The sequence below is a fragment of the Cicer arietinum genome, chromosome 3 (assembly GCF_000331145.2).
Source record: "Cicer arietinum cultivar CDC Frontier isolate Library 1 chromosome 3, Cicar.CDCFrontier_v2.0, whole genome shotgun sequence".
NCBI lineage: Eukaryota > Viridiplantae > Streptophyta > Magnoliopsida > Fabales > Fabaceae > Cicer > Cicer arietinum.
Genome location: NC_021162.2, coordinates 75,122,763 through 75,147,009, shown reverse-complemented (window position 1 = coordinate 75,147,009; position 24,247 = coordinate 75,122,763). Strand labels below are relative to the sequence as shown.

Here is a 24,247-nt window from a genome sequence, read left to right as displayed (position 1 = left end):
AAATAAGTAATATTTTATTAACTCAAAAAATAATTATGTGATAAATTATTTCACTTAATAATTTAATATAAACGATAGATTTAATTAATACAATCTTTAAATCAAATATTTTTATTGAATATATGAATCCTACAAATTGCATTCCAGGACGTTTATATAAATTTTATTATGTTTGATTATTATATTATATTAAAATCATGAAAATAAATTAATAAAATTTATTATTTATATTAAATTATTAAATAAAATAATATATTTAAATTTTTGAAGTACCTCTTATATATTTATATAATAGCAATAAATCTGACACATTATTTTATAAAATGTTTAACTAAATGAGGTCCATCCATTTTTAATAATAAAAGGGTAGAAGGGTAAGGAATGGATAGGAGGGCCTACAAGAGTTGGTTTAGTCAGAATATAGTTGTGAGTACATTATAGGAGTATTTGTATACGTGTCAGAAGGGAAGGTGGAAGATTGAGGAGGGCAATGTTTTGAATTGAAGAGGAAGAGGCATTAGTGTGATATTGGTTGCAGCTAGCTAGTAAGCACGAGCTGTCTCTTTGTGTACTATCCATCCCATCCCATCACTTTACAGGTTAGTTATCACAACACTCAGTTTCATTGGAGGAATGCTCGCATGTCACACCATTTAGACACATTCATTTCATATTGTGTTACTTTCTGTTTGATTGTGAGTCACTGTGAGTCACCAAAACAAACACAACCAACTTACTGCGTCCATTTCATATTGGATTAAATATATATAAATGAAATAAAAAAAATATTATATATTATTGATATTAATAAAATTGATATAAATAGTATTAATTAAATATATAATTTGATAAAAATGTATTGGAAAAATAATTTATTTTTAGATAATATTTTGCAAATGGATTATTTATTGTGGAAATAAAAGATAAAATCACTTTAAATTTAACTTGTATGATTTAATTTTTTAAGGGAATAAATAAATCGGTCATTGAAATTATTATAAGTATAATTTAGAATAGTTGTATCAATATTATTTATCTTTATCTCACATTAATGTTATGACACAAAGTATTAATATTACTATGAAATATAAGTCTCTTAAATGACAAATTTTTAATATGGTATAAATTTGTCTTATAATATGGTTTAAATTTCACTGAAAAATCAATCTACAACGAGTTTGTTATTGATGTAAAATCAATGTATACTATGATATGTTTATTAAATGTGTCGTATTATAATTTCTAACGATAGAAGTTAATAGAGTAATAATTTATAATTTTAAGAATGTGTTTGTTCATTCACAAAAATCAAAGACTCTTTTGATAATTATTTATAATTTTGAGAAGCAATTTATTTATTCAATCATAATTTTTTGAAGAAGAGCGTAAAGATTCTATAGAAGTAAAATGGTCATGAATCTAATTCTCTTCTAAACGTGGTGAAATTTTAAGGAAAAAATATTTATTTAGAATTTATATCACATTAAATAATAAAATAATGAAAAAAATTGATTTATTGTTGTTAAAATTCATCCTCTGTCGAATGAAACATAATACATTTAAAAGTGTGAGAAATCACACACACCCCACGTAAGAGGGGAACATCGATAGGTATGGTTTGGTTGCATGGTGTTGTTGGATTCCAACAAGTTGAGTCGAGGCATAATTCATGCGATAGTACAAAGCCACATCTTGTCTATTTTCCTTCTATTATCAACTACTACAAGCACAACTAGAACAGAAGCTCCGTATGTTAGTCAATAATTAGATATTTTTGTCGACATTATTCCATATGGACCAACCTCTTGCCTCGGAAGTTGCATTTGGAGTGCACTTTTTCTTCTTGATGGCAATTGATCCATGGTACACTTACCAATTATTTATTATGTTTCGTACTAACATGAAGATATTTTAGGGTCATTTTATCCTGTTGTAAATCCATCATATCCTTCCGCACTAATTACAAATTGTCTTTTGTTGGAATACAAATTAATACCATATCACTTTAATAGACTTAAATTATACGCTGGTATATATTACGATACAGAGTATTTTTACCGTTTGATTTAAATTAATAATCGAGATCAATAAATTGTATAAAGTTAATTGTGTAATCAAAATTATTTTTTAAGAAGCAAAACTATATATATAAATAAAAAATGAAAATGGTCATTCATATCATAAGAAATATCATGAATAACGAAAACAATTTACATACAAGCACATAGGGCATCTAAACAAGATATCGTTAGAGGAGTTAAAAAGATAAACTCCAAAATGATACCAAGACATAAGAGAATCCATTTTGCTTTAGCTTTTAACCACTACAAGAAAAATTAATCGAAAAGAAAGAACCGCCACAAAAAATTGCCTTAACACCACCACCGATATTCCATTCAGTTCTTCTATTATTTTATTAAAAACTTTCTTTTTAAATGGATGTTAATTGAAAATAAAATTAATATGAATTTATTAATTTTAAAAAAAATTGAAACATATTTTTTTTACTCAAGTTTGAAACTTAATTGTATTCTGAACATTTTGATTTTTAAAAAGAATTGAAATTTTATAAAAATAAAATGTTCGCAACACAATAAATTTTTTGACTTTTTATACACCATTTATTATTATCTAATTGTATATATCACTAATAGTTTGTTATGTAATATTAAATTCTCCAAAAAAAAGTTGTATTAAATATTAAAATAAAATTTAAATTTATTGATATAATAGTTTGTTTGTTTATTATAAAACTATATATATACATCATTAATTACTTAAGTGATACAAAGTTTTTGTAAATAAAAATAGAGAAATACACTTTTGAACTGATTTTTTGACTTTGACAGACTTTTAAAAATGTTTATAATATATTTTAAAAATGAACCCGTGACAAATAATAAAAAAGACCCATATATTATATTTTTAAAATAGATCGAACTCATATTTTACAAAACTGAAGTTTTACTTAAATTATTTTCACTACTTCCTAAAACGTCCAAATGGATTAATCTATAAATTAATAATATTATATTCTCTTAAAAAGTATTTTTTACTAATCTTAAAAATCTCTTCAATCATAATAATATTAAATATTTCAATATTTAAATTATGAAAGATACTTCAATTTAATAATTTAAAATAATATATACAAATATTACTCTATGTCACACCTAAATTATTGTAATCAATTATTTCACGCAAATAAAAAAACATAAAAAAATAATTTAGATTAATGAATAATGATTTATTAAATATTCTTTTTAATCGTTATGTATTATCATTATCACCGATATACATAAAAAATAATAATTTATGAGATGTGTATATTATTAATTAAATAATATAACTAAAAAATAAAATAAAAATAATAATTTAAGAGTAATGTATATATACTTATCGAATTACATATTATTAGCTATTAATTAAATAATAGTACAATTAAAAATAATTAAGATTATATTAAATAATAATAATCAAAGTTGCAATTAATAGTAGTGACGGCATTACGAGACATGGGGTATATTAAAGGACATCGTATACATTATTGCTTACAGCTCTCAACAAAAATGTAGATAACAATGACAATCTTCTACTGACGTGTCATTGGCCTCCACAAGTCACTTCAAAACCCTTAAAGTAAGATAAGTATTACTCCACCCCTTCATCTCTCGTTATAATTTTTTTTCCATCAATATAAATCTCTTCACAAAGATTAATATACATGATTGATTTATTTTTTTAAAATACCTCTATTTAATCTAATATTAAAAAATGTAAAAACTTGTTCTCTATTTTATTGTATAGATAAATTATAAAAAATACACATTTTAAATAAATTTATTACTTTAACAATTTTTTTTAATATATCCATAATTTTCACTCCCGCCATTTCATAATATAAACAAAAATTATTTAAATATATATGTATATGAACCAAAATACATTCACTATTTATTTATTTATATTATGATAGGGAGGACTAAGGAATCATAAGGGAACTGAGAAAGTATAATCATGAAAAAAATTAATTGCAAAGAATGTCAATTAGCTGGTGGTTTCTTTTTAGGAATAGAGTATGATAAATCATTCAGTTTTTGAAAGTATTGAACATTGTTATATTAGTCTTTGACTCAAACGAAATCCCCTAGCAACTGTTAGCTGCAACTTTGATTCAATGAAAATGAAAATATGAATATCAAAATTTGAGAAACATAATAACACATGAAAAAAATGAAATATTTAAAGACCAAAATTTAAGAAAAAGTAAAAGTCACACAAATATACATAATAAACAATTGTGTTATTTGAAACCATACATTTCCCCTCCATTGATGGTTGATTTCTATCCTTCCTTGTCCACCATTATCCACCACTGGTTTATAATTATGGGGTATCATTGTGGTTTGTAATTCTAGCTTCCAACAAGAAATGTTGTCAAATATATTGGTCATATAAAATTTTGGGTTATACTTCCTATTTACAACTCTAGGCGTATCAAATTCTTGTTTAGATTTTGGATATACACATTAGCAAAATACAAATTATATTACACGATACCCATTAGCAAAATACTTTATGTCATTCTCAAACTACTGATACATGAAATACATACACTACAACATTTTTGTTTTTTAACAACATTTGAAAAAACACAAAAAAATATTCTCATAAATATTTTATGAAACATTTATACGGTGTTGCAAGAACAATAATGACAACAGATATAAAATGTTGTTTTATTCACTTTTAAACAACACTTTATACATGTTGCTTAAAAAAGTGTTGCCAGAGACAACAAATATTCTAATGATATTAGACAAATACAAATTACTTAAAATATTAACACAAAATATCTCATCTCTTTAATCATTAAGTCAACTATTGTGTTACTTCAATCTAAATTTCAGACCCCAACAAAAAACATGGTGTGTGAATTTTCTCTAATTAGTTGGGATAGAGGTTAATTAGTCGGGATAAAGGCGGAAGAGACAAAATCGACTCAACTCGTTGTCAAACATTGACGACGATATTAACATTGGTGGATACTAGTTTGAGCTAGTTATGACAACGAAGCGATTCAAATTGAGTTTTGTCTTCCCACCCCGCTCCCTATTAATCAAATAAATATGCATTCGCTTCCATTTTTTGTTGGGTTTGAAATTTAAATGATATAGCATACAATTTAATGATATATAGACACCTTAGTTAAATTATAAAAATAAAAAAAAAATTCTGAAGTTGAAAATTACATTTTCAGATAGTTTTATTGCGATTATATGAGTGTTAATCATTCTACATCATGATATCATATGTCACATTAGTTAAAACATGTCACATCGTTATTTTTTAACTAAAAAATCAAAATGAGAAACCAAAGTTGTCAAATTTTAAAATAAGTGGACCAATTTTCATGAATCGGTAAAAATAAGAAAATTAAAACTGCAATTAAAGCTAATTAAATATGTTAAAATCATATTTATATTTTGTAGAGTGGAAATTGAAATTTGTAACATATAGAAAACTATTGAATGAAATGAATAAATCCATGTATATAAAAAAAATAAAAGAGTAATAATTTTACCAGTGAAATGATTATCAACGCCTTCAAATTCGCTACTAAATTTTAATTTTGAAAAAAACCTGCTATCAAAATAGATACTAAATTTTAATTTTGAAAAAAACCTGCTATCAAAATAGATTTTTCTTAAGTCGGGATAAATTCGAGTGAGTATTTACAAATGCGTGTTATATTGTGACGTCTAATTTGAACTATCACCACGATATTAACGAATAAAATTCTTATTGAATTGGAATGTTAAATACGACACTTTCTCACAATTTTAGCTCACATATTATTATTTTAATTATACTTAATAGTATTACAACTTAAACTATTAATTTAAATATTTTTAATTAATATTAATATAAAAAAAATTGAACTCGACTTTTTTATAAAAATAACTGAAAACTAACATTAATGAATTAAATGAAATAACAATAGAATTGGACAATTCCATAAGACTTTCAAAAGAATGTAGTCTATTTTGGGATCCTACACTTCAAAAAGTCTTATAAAAGTATATTTTGATATCCTCAATTTGAAAGGAAAAAAATTGTATATGCTAAAGGACAATCTCTAAAGACAAGTCTGAGGGGTAGTTTCATTAAAAATAGCAGGCCCAATAGAAGGGGAGCAAATCAAAATCATGATAACAGATATATTGGCTGCTTGATGCAATCTTATATAAAAATGTAAGCATAGAGGCAAATTAAATAATCATGTTGAGACTACATTTTGGTCCGTAGTAGCAAAATATTTTGGGAATTAATATTGTTTTTAGTTCTAGCTAGAAAAGGGACTGCATACCAATAGCTGGATTCCGATACATTTGTTTTGTTTATAGTTTTACGAAGTAAATTATAACAACTATAATATAGCCTTTTTCAAAATTTTATCGGGAAGATATTTTAAAAAATATAATATTAATAAAATAAATTTGTTTTTGTTGATGATTTTTACAATAAATTAAAATTATTTTATTATATTTTAAATTTTTTTTTCTCCCTTGACTAATTGATTTTAATTAATTGATTATTGATAAATATTATTTCCGTTGATGATTTATAAATAAATTATAATTAATGCATTATAATATTTTTTAAATTTTTAGTTATAAAACATCCAAAAGATACTCTAATAATGAAATATATATATATATATATATATTTATTAAAATAATTCATAGAAGATAATTTTTTAATTAATTGATTGTTGAAAAATGTTACCAAATCAACCATATATTTTTAAGTATAAATCTCAATCATATTGAATCAAACAGAACACAACTATTAATTATGTGTTTGGTTTGAATTTCAATAAAAATATTAAAAATCAAATGAAATTGAACTGTCTATTTATTATTAATTACATTTTTAATAAAACTTTTATTTTTCTACTTCACACTATTTAACTTCTTAATTTTATGTGAAATTCACAACTTAATTTTAATAATTTTATAAGATTTAAAATAACTTTAAGAGTTTATAAGATTTTAAAGGATGTCATAAAAATATGGTCTCAATATTATCATAGTGTGCACATGTCATAGGTCTCTTCAGCACTTTGAGAGTTTGATTTTTACCATACATATAAAAAAAATATTTGATAAAAGAAATCACCCTTTAGATAGATAATCATATTTTAAAAGATTAGTCTCTAATTTTTTTCCTTTGACCATTGGATAAAAAAAAAGCCAACATTCAATTTGGTCCTAAATGATTAATATATTTCTAATTTAGTATTTAAACTATAAAAATTAAAGTTAATTAAAATTGAACTAGTTGAATTCATAATTCGAGTGACTAATAATTTAAAATTTTGACTTCACAAATAATATTATAACCGTTGAAAATAAGTGTAAACAATGAATGTTGATGATTTAATCATCTAGACTATATTTAATCTATTAAATTTATCATTGAAAAAGTTATTCTTTCTAATTTTTAAAATAAATAAGAGACTAAATTAATTAATTAATAATATTTTAAAAATTATTATTTATAGTTCCATTTCTATTTAGTTTAGAGAAAAGAATAATAACAGTAATAGTTTAATTTAAGGTACTCATAAAAAATTGTATTGACTCATCAAAAATAGTTTAACTTTAAGGTTATTAAAAAAAAATTAGGAACACTTTTTTTAACTCTCACTTTTGTCATTAAATACAATAAGTGAATTCAACGTTTTGAAAATCAATCACATTTAATAAAAAATTAACAAGAATTATTCATTTTATTTTGCAGTGAGCAATATTTTAATAAAAAAATTATTTTAAAATAAATATTATTCATAATTTTCAATTGTTACTTTATATTTTTTATATACTACTTTTTAACATAAATAATTTTTAAAATATCATTATACTTTATATTAATAATAACAAAAATTTATCGATAGTGAATATTGTATAATTTTTAACATATTATTATCCTTTATATTAATAATAACAAAAATCTATCGATAGTGAATATTGTATAATTTGATAAAATAACATCTTTATTATTTTCAATTATTATATTTATGCGATAACTTAATTAAATTTGATGCAACGAGCTATGGTTAACGTGGAGGGATGAAAATAGTGATATTTTAAAGTCTAGAATAGTTTTGAACACGGGGAAACCGTGCACGGCGCCGCACAGCGACAAGATAGTTACGTGTCACATGCGATTTGTAGATATCGACGCCCATCCAGCGCAGCCTTAGAATGCGTCATTTCTTCAATTTCAAACAACAATATCCAAAATCTCCCACTTGCAATTTTCAATTTCTGGTCAACGCCTCATTTATTCATTCATTCATACATATACTAATCTAATATCTGAATCTCCTTACTCCTTCCTTCCAACCATAAATCATGGACACTAAAACTACCGAATTTTCAAATCCTCTTTTATTCAGAGGTAACGTTGATTCACAACGGCATGATGATAACGATGACTCCTTTGAGGAACACAAACCGAGGCAACATAACGCAACAACTTCTTCTCTACCACCACCTACTCTCACTCTCACCACTCTTGTTGCTGTTTTTGGTTCTTATGTTTTTGGAACTGCGGTAGCTTCTTTACCATTTTTCTTATATGAGCTTTATGTATAGATAAATTAACTAATCAAAGCTAACTAACTCTAACAAACTCATTCAATAGCTATTCTTAATAATTAGAATTCTTAATCATCGTTCATTTTTCAGATCGGCTATTCTTCCCCTACTCAATCTAGAATCATGATTGACCTCAATCTCAGTGTGGCTCAGGTTTGAATTTTGAATGTGAACAGTTATTTTTTTTGTTTTTGTAACATTCATGTATTCTTGATGAGTCAAACTCTTTGTGCTTATGCAGTTTTCAATGTTTGGTTCGATATTGACAATTGGTGCTATGATTGGTGCCATTGTGAGTGGTACAATAGCAGATTATGTTGGTCGTCGTCTTGTAAGTTTTACTGACATTTTTTTTCATACAAATTTCTCAAACTGTGGCTGCATTTTATTATTTTAAATTGAATGTTGTTGTCTTCATTTATTTTTTTATTTACCGAATTAATTTTGTTGTCTTCCATGTTAATTAAATTTGGTTCTTCTGCGTTATGCTGAGCAGGCCATGGGATTCTCACAGCTATTCTGCATCTTGGGATGGCTTGCCATAACATTCTCTAAGGTTTGCCATTCATTTCTTCCACTTCATTCCCCAATTCCATCGTTTTCTTTATGTTGGTTGCTTACAGTTTGTTTGATCCGTTTGAGCAAATTTATAGAAACAATCACATGTTTTTAGTTTATGCCCATAAGTTTATTTTCCATGAGGTGTGAACTCAATGGTAAAAACTTGACCGTATAACATCAATAGACAGAGTTCAAATCCTCACAAAGACAATTGTAAAATTGTCATTATAATACCACTTTAATTAATGATAATTCATCTTATTTAACATGTAGATATAATATTTATTCCATAGAAGGGGGGAAGGACTTCCATGGGAAGGATTTATTTATTTTAACTATTGAAAAATTTAGGTAAAAGCCATGATATTATCAAGAGAAAATGCACTTAGTTTCCCTGAGACATGCTATACACAGCCCTTTTCTATTTTTTAAAAACAAATACTCACCACCACCTTTATTTGTCGAAGAAATTGCACTCCCCTCTCCTTAGGTTTGTTTAAATGACAAGCTTCTATGAGTGTAATTGAGGGGGGCATCAATGTCATGTACAAAATAGAAGGGGCATATTTATCATGTAGACATAATGACATATTTGTACACCCCGTAGATTAACTACGAAGCTTATTTGGCCTGTTTGATTTGACTTATTTATTGACATAAGAACTTGTGAGACAATTTAGGAGAGCTTATGGAAACAACTTATATCTCTCTAAGATAAGTTATGAAAATAGCTTATAGTTTAAATAAAACAGTTTAACTTTATTTTATCTTTTGTTAGAGAAATAACTTATACATAAATATACTTATATGATAAGTGCTTATGCTATTAGTTCTTAATCAAGATTACGACCAAATTGCTGTTGAGTTGCCGTTTTTCCGCTTAAAACGTTATGAAGCAGATAAATAAATCTGGGATACAGAATCTGGACCACTATGATTCTATCAGTTGAATGTTACTTATTTCCAGTGGTTTCCACAAGTTTAGTTGTTGATATTTAACCTTTGGTGGTGCTTGATTGAAGGATGTTTGGTGGCTTTACATTGGAAGACTGTTGGTAGGATGTGGGATTGGCCTGCTATCTTATGTGGTAATTTTCACAACGTCTTAATTGTTATCATAATTGCAATTAAATTGATATTCACTCACCGGAACAATACAAATAAATAGTTCCCTTTGCATAATAGGTACCAGTTTATATAGCAGAAATAACACCCAAGAATCTTCGAGGTGGTTTCACCACAGTTCATCAGGTGAAGCAATATAGTAGTAATGATATAATATCAATTCACTCTTTATTTTGTGTACCTTGTATTTTGCATATGTCATTAGATCAAGTAAAGGCACATTTTAAATCTATATTTGGTATTATTTTGACAGTTAATGATCTGCTGTGGGATGTCATTAACTTATCTTATTGGAGCATACGCGAATTGGAGGATTTTAGCTCTAATAGGTAACATTCTTCTTTCTGGTGTTCTTTTCACAAACACAACCAAAGTGTTTGATGTAACTCTCATCCTTTTCGTCTTTATCTCAGGAATTATTCCATGTCTTGTACAGCTTCTGAGTCTTCCCTTTATTCCTGATTCTCCTAGGTGGCTGGTGAGTTGTTCAAACAGATGAAATTTTTTCATCAATTATTTTGTCTTGGAGTCAAGACATGTCATCAAGTGATACTTTTGATCTTCTGCAGGCAAAGGTTGGCCGCTTGAAGGAGAGTGATTCTTCTTTACAGCGCCTTAGGGGGAAGAATGCTGATGTTTATAAAGAGGCCAATGAAATCAGAGTATATAACTAATTACTTTTTTTCATTAGAATGATACTCTTGGGTTGCAAAAGGAAGAAACCAAATGGATTAGTATATATCATCTTTATGAATTGTACTTTTATTTGTAGGATTATACAGAAGCCCTTCAGCAGCAAACAGAGGCCAGCATTATTGGCTTATTTCAAATGCAATATTTGAAGTCACTTACAGTGAGCTTTCTAAATTAATCCTATTCATGCAGCATATCTTTTTTTTTTTTTTTGCAGACTCTTATGATATTCAGTTACTTTGTTTAGGTAGGGGTTGGCTTGATGATACTACAACAGTTTGGAGGGATTAATGGCATTGTTTTCTATGCAAATTCTATATTTATCTCTGCTGGTATGTGAAGGTTCTTTTCTATGCTAATTCTACTATTACTATTACTTATATGAAAAATTTTAAGAAGATGAATGTGAGATTATTAGATTCATGCATGATTTATACGACTGTAATTTTTTGCATCTATGACAGGGTTCTCGGAGAGTATTGGAACTATAGCAATGGTTGCTGTTAAGGTTCTTCATTCATTTCACACAATTTCATCATTTATATTAGTGTAATTCTGTATAAGACGATGAATGATAATTCACCCTTCATTGCTGACTCATGAGTCTCTTCAGTCTTCACACAATTTCAACATTTGTGTTTGTAGATCCCAATGACAACTTTAGGAGTATTTTTGATGGATAAATCTGGAAGACGACCACTTTTACTGGTAATAAGTTTGAACTTTTATTCCTTATTTTGCAGCATTTCGTAAATTCTGAATCCGAAATTTTGACTATTATACAGTTGTCTGCAGTGGGAACTTGCTTAGGATGCTTTCTCGCAGCCCTATCATTCTTCTTGCAGGTTCTTTTGATACTACAATATATACTCTCTAACAAATGTTATTCTGATGAATTATTACTAAGAATAGTTACACTTGTCTTATGCAGGACATGCATAAATGGAAGGAAGTCAGTCCTGTTCTGGCGCTTGTTGGCGTACTGGTAATGCTTCTGCAGTCATCCCCATATACGTTGAATATTGGACTGTAGTGTTAAATCTAGAGCTTTCAAAATGGGTTACCCGAACTGTTTAGGGTTTTGGCTTCATCAGGCTGAATGAAAAAGTCCTATTTAAATTCGGGCTGTGAAAACACTGCCAAAGCCTAGCCCTGTACGACTGGGTTTGGCGGGCCAGCCCGCCATATAATTTTCTTTGATATTTTTTTATAAATACTGTAACACTGTAAGTTTAACTTTAAATTCAAGCTCTGTTTTATGGGTCCTTAAAATCTTGAGTCAATTGTACAATACTATTAGAATTTTTAGCATATCTAATAAAATTCTTGAATTCTCGCTAAAACTTTGATGATGTGCCTCATTCTGTTTGATTATTTCACTGGCCTTGTATTTTCCTTCATTTTAAGACTTGAATCTATTGACAATGTATAATTCTCTTTTTAATTTTTGTTATTGGCTAGGTCTATGTTGGATCTTACTCGCTAGGCATAGGAGCAATTCCCTGGGTTATAATGTCTGAGGTAACCTTGTCTTAATATGCTTGAACTCATGAAAATAAAAATCCAAATATAATAAATACTCAGCATGATGAATGGTTATATTTTATTTTTCAGATATTTCCTATTAACGTGAAGGGCTCTGCTGGAAGCTTAGTAACCTTGATTAACTGGTTGTGTTCTTGGATTGTATCATATACTTTTAACTTCCTCATGACTTGGAGTTCAACAGGTATGTATGTTTGTTTTTAATCTTGATATTCCTCGCTTCCTACTTAATACCTTTTCATTCCCTAAAAAAGATAAAGCATAGGGTCAACATCATGTCACATTGTAATACTATTTCTTATGTGATCTGATACGTGTAAAATTATTAACTCTCCCAGTACATAGTAATTAAATTTCTGATTTGGTGACTATATAAAACAATTTTATAATGTCAATTTTAGGTCTTGTTAACACGTACCTTTAGAACACTTGTTAAGAAATCCAAAAATAAAAACTGTGTTAAAGCTTTTGTTTAAAACTTTGTAGTTGTTGAATACACCACTTTCAAGACAAATTTTTTATATTTGATTAGTTAAGGCACTAGTTAGCATTTCTGTAATGAAAAGTCAATTTACTTAATTTCTGAATGAATTTAACCTTTTTATTATGTTATGTTTGGCCAGGAACTTTCTTTGGATTCGCTGTCATATGTGGCTTCACTGTTCTTTTTGTAGCAAAACTAGTTCCTGAGACCAAGGGACGTACACTAGAAGAAATTCAAGCTTCTTTGAATTCTAATTCAACAAAGAGATGAATTCCATTCCATGTATGATAAACACAGTTAGAAATTTTCAGAAAGTAGAAAAATTGCATTTGGCAAGTCTCACAATAATTATTGCAATAGTCCATGATTTACAAATCCTTAGAAATAGGTAAATATACCAAAATATCTTCAGTTGTTTTTCTAGATTCTTTTGGGGAATGGGGTTGTTAAGACAAGACTATTATATGTAGTTTTGAATCTTTAATATTGTACTCAATTTGTTTGTGTGTAAATTATATTGTATAATATTTTTCCTTGCAATAACTCTATTCAAAAGTCCCCCACAAAATAATATCAACTCTCCTCTACAAATTTTGATGGTCTTTGTTGTGTATATTAAAAAAAACTAAGAATTTAAGACCAAAAAAAATAACTAAGAATTTGATGATAAAAATTTATACGACTGTGACTTTATACAATAATTCTCCTTGTTAAACTTCACGAGTATGTTGCCAAATTTTTTTACAGTAGATGGATTTGTTATCTATTTGGATGAATTTTTTTTATAGATTTAAAAAATTTGAAAATCTTTATCACCTAAAAAATTTGAAAATCATTTGTGTAGCAAAAGTAATTGATCATCTAATACAATAACTTTAATAAATTAAGTTAAATTGAATATTAAGATCTCTAATATAAAATTTTACTGTGATATCTGTTTACTAAGGTGAAACCAAATTACAAAACAATTTTTCTCCTTTGACTTATAATCATTCCTCCTGTTATTGGTCATAATGATTCATCGAATTTTACATTCCTATAATAAATTGTATTCTTTATTTTTAGAGTAAAATAACTTCAATACATGGTAATTGAGCTCAATGTTTTATCATTACCAACAACTGATTTTTCATTCATTCATGATTTTACAAAATATATTCATGAATAGTTGGTGTATGGATCCTCTCACGTATCCAACAAATATTTCTAGTGTAAAAACGTGCCATCTCATATAAAACCAATACCAATCATTTCAGATTACGCACACACACACACACATCACATCATTCATTACTACCACCAATCATAAATTTTCTATACACTCATTTTTCTTCTCATTTCCTTCTGTAATAAAAAAAACACAAGCTCTGTGTAGTAGCTTAGTTCCTGCTTCTGAGTGTAGATTCTGATGGAAACTAAAAGCACTGAACCAACAGAATTTTCAACTCCTCTGCTGCTTTCTTCCAGTAGCAGAAGAATTTCTAGTTCTGTACCAACTATTCTTCTTTTACTTACCACTCTTGTTGCTGTCTCTGGTTCTTATGTTTTTGGCTCTGCTGTAAGTTACTATTTACACCATTTTTTGGGGGGTGTAGTTTAACAAATTTATGATAATTCAGAACTCAGTTCAGAATACTGTCACTGTCTCATTTTGCAGGTGGGTTATTCATCTCCTGCTCAATCTGGAATCACTGATGAACTCAATCTTAGCGTAGCTGAGGTTTTAACTGAAATTTTGTTGAATGTTTGAATCACATGTTTTGATTCTCTAAATCAAACTAGTTGTATTTATGCAGTATTCCATTTTTGGTTCAATACTCACAATTGGAGCAATGATTGGAGCCATTGTAAGTGGTAGTATAGCAGATTATGCAGGTCGTCGAGTTGTAAGTTTCTCCGATTCCATGTGTATATATTTCTCAAAACATGACTACATTTTTTCTTATTTATTGTTCTTTCAATTTGATGTTATAGGCCATGGGGTTCTCTGAGCTATGCTGCATCTTGGGATGGCTTATCATAGCATTCTCAAAGGTGAGAACTGAGAAGTGTCACTCTTTATAAACTATTTTCAAGTCTTATCTCTTTTCAATCTGGAACTTGAGTTTTTCTCAATACACCCTCTCTTGTTTTTGTTTGAAGGTTGCTTGGTGGCTTTATGTTGGAAGACTATTGTTAGGATGTGGAATGGGCCTTCTATCTTTTGTGGTACTTAATTGTTTTGATTCCTATTTTGTCATAATTACTATTCAAATCATACTCAATCACCCCAACAAAATACAAATGAGTAGTTCCCTTTCCATAGTAGGTACCGGTTTATATAGCTGAGATAACACCCAAGGATCTTCGAGGGGGATTCACTGCAATTCATCAGGTGAAACCATACTATTATATCTTTTTTGTCTTAAACCTCCGATTCTCAGGAAAAAAAGGTCTTGTTAATTTGGAATTCAGTCGAGAGGTAAGTAAGACTTGACCAAAGATTGCTCTAGCCAAGGTTTGAACTCGGGAACTCCTGATCAATTCGACCTTGACTCAAGTTCAGTAACCACTTGAGTCCAACAAATTAGTTAAACAATACTATATGTTATAAAGTCTCAATATCATGTCACTCTTATTGTGTGACTTACCACCTATGTTTTACATATGATACATTTAGGCTTATTTTAAATCCCTTATTTGGAATGATCATGACAGCTGATGATTTGTTGTGGGGTATCATTAACTTATCTTGTTGGAGCATACTTAAATTGGAGGGCTTTGGCTCTAGTAGGTAATGTTCTTTCTGGTTTTCTTTTTTTACAAAATGAAATTAACAAGGCTTTGCATTAACTAAGCTTTTTCTTTCTTTATTTCAGGAACTTTTCCATGTCTTGCACAACTTCTGAGTCTATCCTTTATTCCCGAGTCTCCTAGGTGGCTGGTGAGTTTTTCTCAGCTGCTATAGGTTTAGTGTTGGTCACAATCCAAACAAGCAACTGAATTTTTTCATCATTTTTGTCAAATAATTGAAGTCAAAACATTTTTTTAAAATTGGAGAAGGAGATAATTATTATTAATTAAACTGACGCTAATAGTCATTTTACAAATGTAAATAATGAAATTTGAACTCCGTCCCTTAAGGTTATAAAATCAAACTTTTACCAGTGTACTGACACCTCATTGATGGAGTCAAAACACATCATTAGACAAACTTATCACAAATAAGTGATTGTTGCAATCTTCTGCAGGCAAAGGTTGGTCGCATGGAAAGGAGTGAATATGCTTTACAGCACCTTAGGGGGAAGAATGCTGATGTTTCTCAAGAGGCCACTGAAATTAGAGTATATAATAAGCTTTTGTTCATTAGAGTGTTGACTTGTATGTTATAATTTAACTAGGAAGCAAGAAACCAAAAGTATGACATAGTTTACACACTGAATTTTTTGTAGGACTTTACAGAAGCCTTTCAGCAGCAAACAGAAGCTAGCATTATTGCATTATTTCAATTGCAGTATTTGAAGTCAATTACTGTAAGATTTCTAAGCTCTATTCGTGCGTCTCATCTTAAAATCTTGCAGACTCTTATGATATTTAATTACATTGTTAGGTAGGAGTTGGCCTGATAATACTACAACAGTTTGGAGGGGTTAACGGCATTGCTTTTTATGCAAGTTCCATATTTGTCTCTGCTGGTACGTGCTGGTTTTGTTTATACCGAGAAAAACCTAAGTCGTACGTTGCAAAAACATAAAGTCTAAAAAATAGTTTATGAAGAGTAACACCCTCACTTTATGAGTCAATTTTAAAACGATGAGTTATACTTAGTATAAAAACCTAAAAGAAATAAGATTTATAACATAATTCTCATGAAAGTGAACATTCTTGTCCATCACAGGGTTTTCCCAAAGTATTGGAACAATAGCAATGGTTACTGTTCAGGTTCTTAATTCTCTTCATATAAATTTATTTGTTGCTGTCTTCTTAACGATGATTACGACGAGATAGATGCCAATTTTATTGAGTCTTTTCACGCTATTAAGTAATTTCTGTCTTCATAGATCCCAATGACAGCTTTGGGAGTAATTTTGATGGATAAATCTGGAAGACGACCGCTTTTACTGGTAAAACAGTTGACCTTTTGTGCCTTCCATTTCATCTGGCACAATTTATGTCTAACACTCGAACACGCTTTCAATATAAAGTGTCGGTGCTACATAACATTTCATATTATTCTGTAAATTCTGAATCCAAAATGTTAACATTTATAACACAGATCTCTGCATCAGGAACATGCTTAGGATGCTTCCTTGCATCCCTATCATTCTTTTTGCAGGTCCTCTGGTTAATAAAATATTCTCTGTTAGGTTGTTTTTCACATCACATATTTCTAAATCAATCGATTGTTTCACTTGCAATATTCAGGACTTGCATAAATGGAAGGAATTCAGTCCTATTCTGGCACTCGTTGGTGTATTGGTAATGATTTTACCAAAATTCTCTTCACTGCATTTCATATTAGAGATTTGAAAGTTAGTTACAATAAACAATATTCATTTCCACCATTTAGTAGTTATTATCATAAAAAGCAGGTATATACAGGATCTTTCTCACTTGGCATGGGAGGAATACCATGGGTTATAATGTCTGAGGTAGTATGCTCTTTCCATTCCTAGACACACTATATGAAAATTTAGATCAAAATAAGTCCTCATCTTGTGACTGGATAATAATTTTTTTATCAGATATTTCCCATCAATGTGAAGGGTTCTGCTGGAAGCTTTTTAACCTTTGTTCATTGGTTGTGTTCTTGGATTATATCATATACTTTTAACTTCCTCATGGGTTGGAGTTCAACAGGTAGGTTGCCATTTACTCTTGTGTCACGTGTTGTCACTATAGTAACGTGATTAATCAAAATTATAAAAACATCTCCGAATATGTCTCTCGTTAGAAAATTTGTTTCTCAAATATGTTTTTCGTATGTGTCTTTTGTTTTTGTTAATGACTTTGGTCCATCAAATTACTAACATAAGATAATGCAAGTACATTTTTGTAATTTAGATACGTTCAAAGACTATATCTAAGCCTTTTAGGATCAAAATGACTGTATAAGATCACCAAAAATAGGGAATGCTTATTAAGTGTAGAATAAGTTAATTAATAAGGAATGTGTTATTTTTGGGCAGGAACTTTCTTCATATTCTCTAGCATATGTGGCCTCACTATACTATTTGTAGCAAAAATAGTACCAGAGACCAAGGGGCGTACGCTAGAAGAAGTTCAAGCATCTCTGAATCCATATCCAACAAAGAGCTGAATTTGGCATGAACCTGTAACAGAATTGCATGCATAATAAATCCACGTAATAATAATTCTTTCAAAATGGTAGTATATGATAGATGGTGCATAAAGGTTTAGGTAAACAACTTGTCCATTTATTTATGATATACAAACAATGGGTTTGGTTGAACCTGCACAACCAGTTGCTATAAATTCAACCTCATTGAAGGAAGTAAACAGTTGCGGTAGAAAATATATATTTTTTTAATAAAATAACAAAAATTACAAAAAATTCTAATGAAATAAATAAAAATTCAAATTTTAATTTAAAAACTTCATAGTAAAATTATAACAAAAATTGAAATTAATAAAACATATTAGAAATTATTTCAAAAAATTGTATTATTGTGTACAGGGGTAATTTTGATAATATATTATTATATATTTTTTACCAATATATTATGTTATGCATTATGAAGGACACAAGCACATCATCAAATTCTCTCATGTCTATATTCTATCATATCATCACAAAATAATTAGCAAATCTTTATGGTTGTGTAAAACGATATACTCTAATTAGAGCTGTCAATTTGATAAGCCTCTTAATTATTGGCCTCAACACATATGTTGGAGGGGTCAAAAAATTTTATAATTTAAAAGACCCCAAAAAGTAAACCCCAGCACCCTAAAATTTTGTGAGTTTAGTGGCCTAACGTTTTAAAAAAAATCGATTTTTTTTTTTTTTAAATTTTGACAATTTTTTTTTTATTTTTTTCTAGAAATAATTTGTTTTGATTTTTTCACCGATAATTTCGATTTTTTTTGAATTTTTTTTTATTTGAAAAAAAAATCAATTTTTTTCGAGAATTTTTATTTATTTTTCTCACAAATTTTTTTTCTAAAAAAATAAATTTCAAAAATTTTTCAAAAAATTTTTTCAATATTATCAAAATATTGAGGGCCTATAAACCCCTGAGCTCTCTCTTAAACCTTATGAAATAATGGGTCGAAATTTAAAAAAAATCATTTTTATAAAGACCTAATATTAAGAATTTAATAAAAAAAATATTAAAAAACCCAATAGTTAAAAGACTTTTTTTGACAGCTCTATCCCTCACTCACCCTCCATTAAACCCTTAAAAAGAATGACTGTGTTTTCTCTTTAGAAGCCCATCAGTTATGAACTCCTTCTTTATTAAAAGAAAGAACTCCCGTCCGTTTATTATCCATTCCGAAAGACTTGGAGGAGTAAGAACAAACGTGTGCCAACTCAAGCCCTTTCAGTTTTGGAACAACAAATATTAATTAAAAAATATATATATTTTATTAATCTGTAGTTTAATTAGGATGAAATTTATTCTCTAAATATATATATTTAGAGAATAAATTTCACTTAATTTAAACTATGTCAATAAACTAATTTTACACTCTAATTTTTTTCATCTTTTCCGTGAATATAACTCATGTAATTAAAAAGTAATCACTCAATTGATGATTTGTGTATAGTTTGTATTGTATTGTTTTATGATAATATACTGCACGCACTTCAACCATTAATAATTTTTTAAAATATTTAAAACCCATGTAAAATCTTTTAATTTTTTTTTATAATCAACTTAACTCATTTCCTTCCTAATAATGGTTTCATAATCCTAATTATTTTCTATTTGTTATTGTATATTGTAAAATCAAATAGCACAAGAATATCCAAAATTCCATTTTAGATTTAGAAAAAAGAAATAGTTCTATCCCTAAACAAACAAACAAACAAGAAGCTCTATCTACACACGTGTACCTTGAAATAGTCAAATTTTCTCCGAGTCATGTAAGCCAACTTGATAGGTACTAGTAAAAAAGATAAAGAGATTAAGAAGTTGATGTTACAGTTAAATTTAACCCATAGAAGTAAAACAGATTAATAACAAATAAAAATCCTACTTATAGGATAAAAAGTCACAATCATTATAATCCAACGTGGGACCCGGCACCGTTTGCTCTATTAATCCACCCATGACCCATCCACATAAATTCATTAAATTGAAATTCCAGCTCATATCTCTTAACAAAGTTCCACCTCACCCTGAAATTGCTATTGCCACCCCATCAATGATTCATCCTTACTATATAACACCCTTCACCTCTTCTTTTCCCTCTTCCTTTTCATACACACACAAACAAAACTATGAATACAGATACAACTATTTTTTTGTATTACCCTATTCCTATTATTCTTTCTTTCTCTCTTTCTTTTGTTCTTCCTTCAGTTATTAACACGTTCAAGAAAAATATTCACTCTCTCTTGAATTTCACAACCACCACTACTCATACTCAATCTCACCGCTCTTTAATTTCTGGTTTATCTCTCTTACTCAATAAATCTGATAGGTTTTCGAATGTTCTTCAATCCACGATGTTAAATTTGAATTCAAACCCTAGTACTATCACCGGAATCAGCGAAATTAATTTTCCTCCGCCGAAGATCGGATTCGTCGCCGGCGACGTTGGCGGTTTGACGTCTTGCACGGAAAGTCTCGGATTCGAGAGTTCTGATGGAATGGATGTGATTGATGATAGCGTGAAGGTGATTAATGATAATGATGAGATTTGGAGGAACAAGATGATGATGAAGAGATGTGAAAACAGAGGGAATTTGATGAGATCGTTTCCACCGCCGCTTTCGTCGTTGAATCGGAACGGTAAACCGTGTTTTTATCTCCGGCCGGTGAGAAAAGACGGTAGGTTAGAATTGACGGAAGTAAGAATACATCGGCCGGAGATTCTTCATGCTTCGAGACATGATGGACGGTTGACATTGCATCTAATACCAGATCAAGAAGAATTGCAAGAAGAAGAAGAATCGCAAGAAGAAGAAGAAGAAGAAGAATTGCAAGAAGAAGAAGAAGATAGGGTAAAAATGGCGATGGTAGTGGGAAGTAGTAGCAATGAAGGATTAAGGAGGTGTCATGAAATGGTGAATCAACATGAGCATGGTGTCCATGGAAACCATATGAGAATGTGTGGAATCAGCATTGTGTGATCATGATGATACTGTTGGAAGTACACGTGGCGGTTATGTTTCCAATTTTCATTGAAAGGGACAGAAGGGGAAACTGATTCCGTGAATGATTCGTTGGAAAATTGTGGCCTTAATGTGTTGTTGACTCTTGCGTGTACATTAAATGTAAATAAATTATTTATATTTATTATTGATATTATTCAGCTTCTAGCTAACAAACACAGTGGAGACGACAAAGGTTGGTTCGATGCTATGCGGTGTTGTTTCCTTGTTGGAAAATGACACTAACAAAAAGTGAAGCCATAAACAACATGCAACAAAAAGGGAGACACATATATATATAGTGGAGGTGAAGTTATGTAAGCTAGCAAATGAAAACTTGAGAGTTTCTACTGTATTAGTTTACCAAATTTTGAACTATTATTATTTATATTAGAGAGGAAAATAAAAATTGAACATACTATGATGTGTTCTTTTTGGTTAATTTGCTTAGACAATTGAAGTTTGCTCAAAGGGCTGTCTATGTAAATATTTTTTATGAACTGATTGAGATGACTTTTGTTACATTGATATTAAATATATGTTGAATGTGAGAGGGACAATTTTGATCTATTGGTTAAATATGTTTTGGCGTCTTCTCAAACAATAATTAAATTATTCACAAAATAAAAGCAATAATTAAATGTTTGAGGTCAATGGAAGTGTGTGTACTAGTCAAATTGGAAAAAGAATTTGAGAGAGACATATTCAAATTAAGATGGCTGGTTGAAAATCGTTAATGATGGATACTTGGTTGGCTAGTCGCAGTTGTAGTGCTGCCTGTGGGGGGTGCTATCATTAGGATTTTCGTAGCAAATGCAATGCACATTAAAAAAAATCAGAAGCAGACAAACACATTTGTTTAGATTTTTAGAAAGTAACTCTGATCAATACATTAAAAATTAAATCAATCAAGCAACCCAAGAATGATAGTGACTTACTCTTTTTTTTTTGTCTGAGTAACTTAGCTTTTCTAATAGACACATTTGTGAATATGTGAGACATCTCATTAGTAAATTATTGGGAGAGTTAAGTTATGCCATTATGATGGTTCACATAAAGAGTTGTGTTATATTCTAAAAAGGTTAAATAAATTTCAGTTCTTATAAAATTTTATTATTTTATTTTTAGTGTTTATAAATATTTTTTTATTAATTTTAGTCTCTTAATTTTTTATTTTATTTTTATTTTAAGTCTTTGATTTTAATTTAACTATTTTGTATTTTCTAAAATTTTGAATTTTTTTTTATTAATATTTAAGACTTGTTTAACAACTACCTTGCAAAAATTTAGAATTTTTTAACAAATGATGAATTAAACATGAATTTTTAATCTTCTGACGCTTAAAAATTCATATTTAATTTATCGTTTGTTAAAAATTCTAAATTTCTTATATTGTCTTAAATATTAATAAAAAGTTTATTCAAAAATTTTAAGGATAGATAATAGTTAAATTAAAATCAACGACTAAAAATGAATGAAATTTTTTTAAGAACTAAAAGTTGATGAATTTTTTTACAAAGAGTAAAAATAAAATTGTGAAATTTTATAAGTAATAAAAATTTATTTAATCCTTCCAACAATGTCCCAATAGAGACAAGTGAAGGTGTGTCACAAAGACTAGTGGTATTTGGCATGAACTTATACACTATAGATATGGTCTAGTTGTGAATAAATTGGTCGGTTTGAATGAGATCAAACATTAGACAATTTGATTCGTTGTGATGGCGAGATATCATGTAACTGAAATAATTAATGAATCTGATGTTAATTGGTTTGTAAACTTAGTAAGAAGATTAGTAGGGAATATATAATTTTTTTAAAACGATTTATGATTAGGAGACTAACCTTTAAAAACATAGTTTCCACTTCCTACATCTATTCTTATTATCTATTGCACGAAATGGTTCATTAACAAACATGAGAGTTTGAGTGAATAATAAATGGATATGAAATTTGATGTGAGTAAGAACTTTAAGTGATATCGATGTTATTTTTGCTGAAAAACTTACGGTTTTCAATTGAAAATGTCACATGTAAGCCTTGTGAAAGTGGTGTTCTGTGTTGGACATCAAAATCACAAGAATTTTTCGATAAAATTATGTTGTTCGGAGATGTCATATTTGTATTTAGATGCTGATTTTGACAACAACTTTATGTTAGTTGTCAAGAGATTTCGACACTCAAATATTCCTTCAAAATTGTAAGTTTGATTGAAAATTATTACAAAGAATAATTGCAATTAGAGTGAATCTTTGGCAAAAAGGATTTTTCAGATACATTAATCAACAATGTTGTTTATTACATTTTGAAGATATTGAAACTCATAATAATTTATTATTATTATGTTATAAGACATTGCCAAATGTAAAATCAATTTCAATTGGCTTGAGGTAATGGCGGTGTAGAGAATCTATTGACGTATAATTCTTTAGTGAAAGAAAAAAATATAAATAAAGTGTCTCATCTAATTTGATTGACTATTACTTAGTGTATTTGATTAAACGAAATAATATTTTGTTGAAAAAAAAGAAAGTTGTTTTCCAGAGAAAAAACGTCGACAGCAGGGTTCGAACCTGCGCGGGCGTAGCCCAACAGATTTCAAGTCTGTCTCCTTAACCACTCGGACATATCGACGATTTGTTTAACTCTTTTAACCAAATTAATATGACCTATTTAGTTACATAAATTTTGGTCGCTGAATTTCGAGCAGAATGGCTTCTCTTATTTATTTGCTAAAAGTTGCTAGTGTAAGCTTTAAAAAAGAATATTAAATAGTAATTATTTATGTCAAAATTTAGATATAATAATAAAATAATATTGAGAGATATTTTTTTACAAATTGTAGATTTT

At 28.7% G+C, this 24,247-nt stretch overlaps 2 protein-coding genes and 1 non-coding gene across 7 annotated transcripts; 2 read left to right on the top strand and 1 right to left on the bottom strand.

The window, feature by feature from the left end:
• The first annotated feature begins 8,260 nt into the window (after nt 1-8,260).
• LOC101513585 (sugar transporter ERD6-like 5) lies at nt 8,261-21,930 on the top strand. Of its 5 annotated transcripts, none has more exons than XM_004494590.4 (18): nt 8,279-8,621; nt 8,757-8,819; nt 8,908-8,997; nt 9,163-9,222; nt 10,250-10,315; nt 10,413-10,478; nt 10,606-10,681; nt 10,766-10,830; nt 10,922-11,014; nt 11,125-11,205; nt 11,293-11,377; nt 11,510-11,553; nt 11,691-11,753; nt 11,831-11,890; nt 11,977-12,030; nt 12,507-12,566; nt 12,660-12,774; nt 13,214-13,617. In XM_004494590.4, exons 1-18 carry the CDS (start codon nt 8,421-8,423, stop codon nt 13,342-13,344), a joined length of 1,473 nt encoding a protein of 490 aa, XP_004494647.1. In that variant the 5' UTR covers nt 8,279-8,420; the 3' UTR covers nt 13,345-13,617. The 5 variants fall into 5 exon arrangements, with proteins under 5 accessions (XP_073221767.1, XP_004494647.1, XP_073221766.1 ...); XM_012714170.3 differs by lacking the exons at nt 8,279-8,621; nt 8,757-8,819; nt 8,908-8,997; ... (13 more) ...; nt 12,660-12,774; nt 13,214-13,617 and adding exons at nt 14,334-14,632; nt 14,732-14,794; nt 14,871-14,960; ... (13 more) ...; nt 17,799-17,913; nt 18,243-21,930; XM_027332594.2 differs by lacking the exons at nt 8,279-8,621; nt 8,757-8,819; nt 8,908-8,997; ... (13 more) ...; nt 12,660-12,774; nt 13,214-13,617 and adding exons at nt 14,333-14,632; nt 14,732-14,794; nt 14,871-14,960; ... (12 more) ...; nt 17,799-17,913; nt 18,243-21,930.
• LOC101513255 (uncharacterized) lies at nt 20,522-21,930 on the top strand. The gene has a single exon (XM_004494589.4). The coding sequence runs from the start codon at nt 20,522-20,524 to the stop codon at nt 21,374-21,376; it is 855 nt and encodes a 284-aa protein (XP_004494646.1). The 3' UTR covers nt 21,377-21,930.
• A 2,019-nt stretch (nt 21,931-23,949) lies between these two features.
• On the bottom strand, nt 23,950-24,031 carry TRNAS-UGA (transfer RNA serine (anticodon UGA)). Its single transcript has one exon. It is a non-coding gene; the product is annotated as a tRNA-Ser (tRNA).
• Between the last annotated feature and the right edge of the window lie 216 nt (nt 24,032-24,247).

Bases quoted from the DNA above. Each gene is read 5' to 3' on its own strand.
- LOC101513255 (XM_004494589.4), top strand. From the start codon at position 20,522: ATGAATACAGATACAACTATTTTTTTGTATTACCCTATTCCTATTATT.
- LOC101513585 (XM_004494590.4), top strand. From the start codon at position 8,421: ATGGACACTAAAACTACCGAATTTTCAAATCCTCTTTTATTCAGAGGT. The intron at 9,223-10,249 runs GTTTGCCATTCA...GCTTGATTGAAG, and splicing joins TTGCCATAACATTCTCTAAG to GATGTTTGGTGGCTTTACAT. The intron at 10,316-10,412 runs GTAATTTTCACA...TTTGCATAATAG, and splicing joins TTGGCCTGCTATCTTATGTG to GTACCAGTTTATATAGCAGA.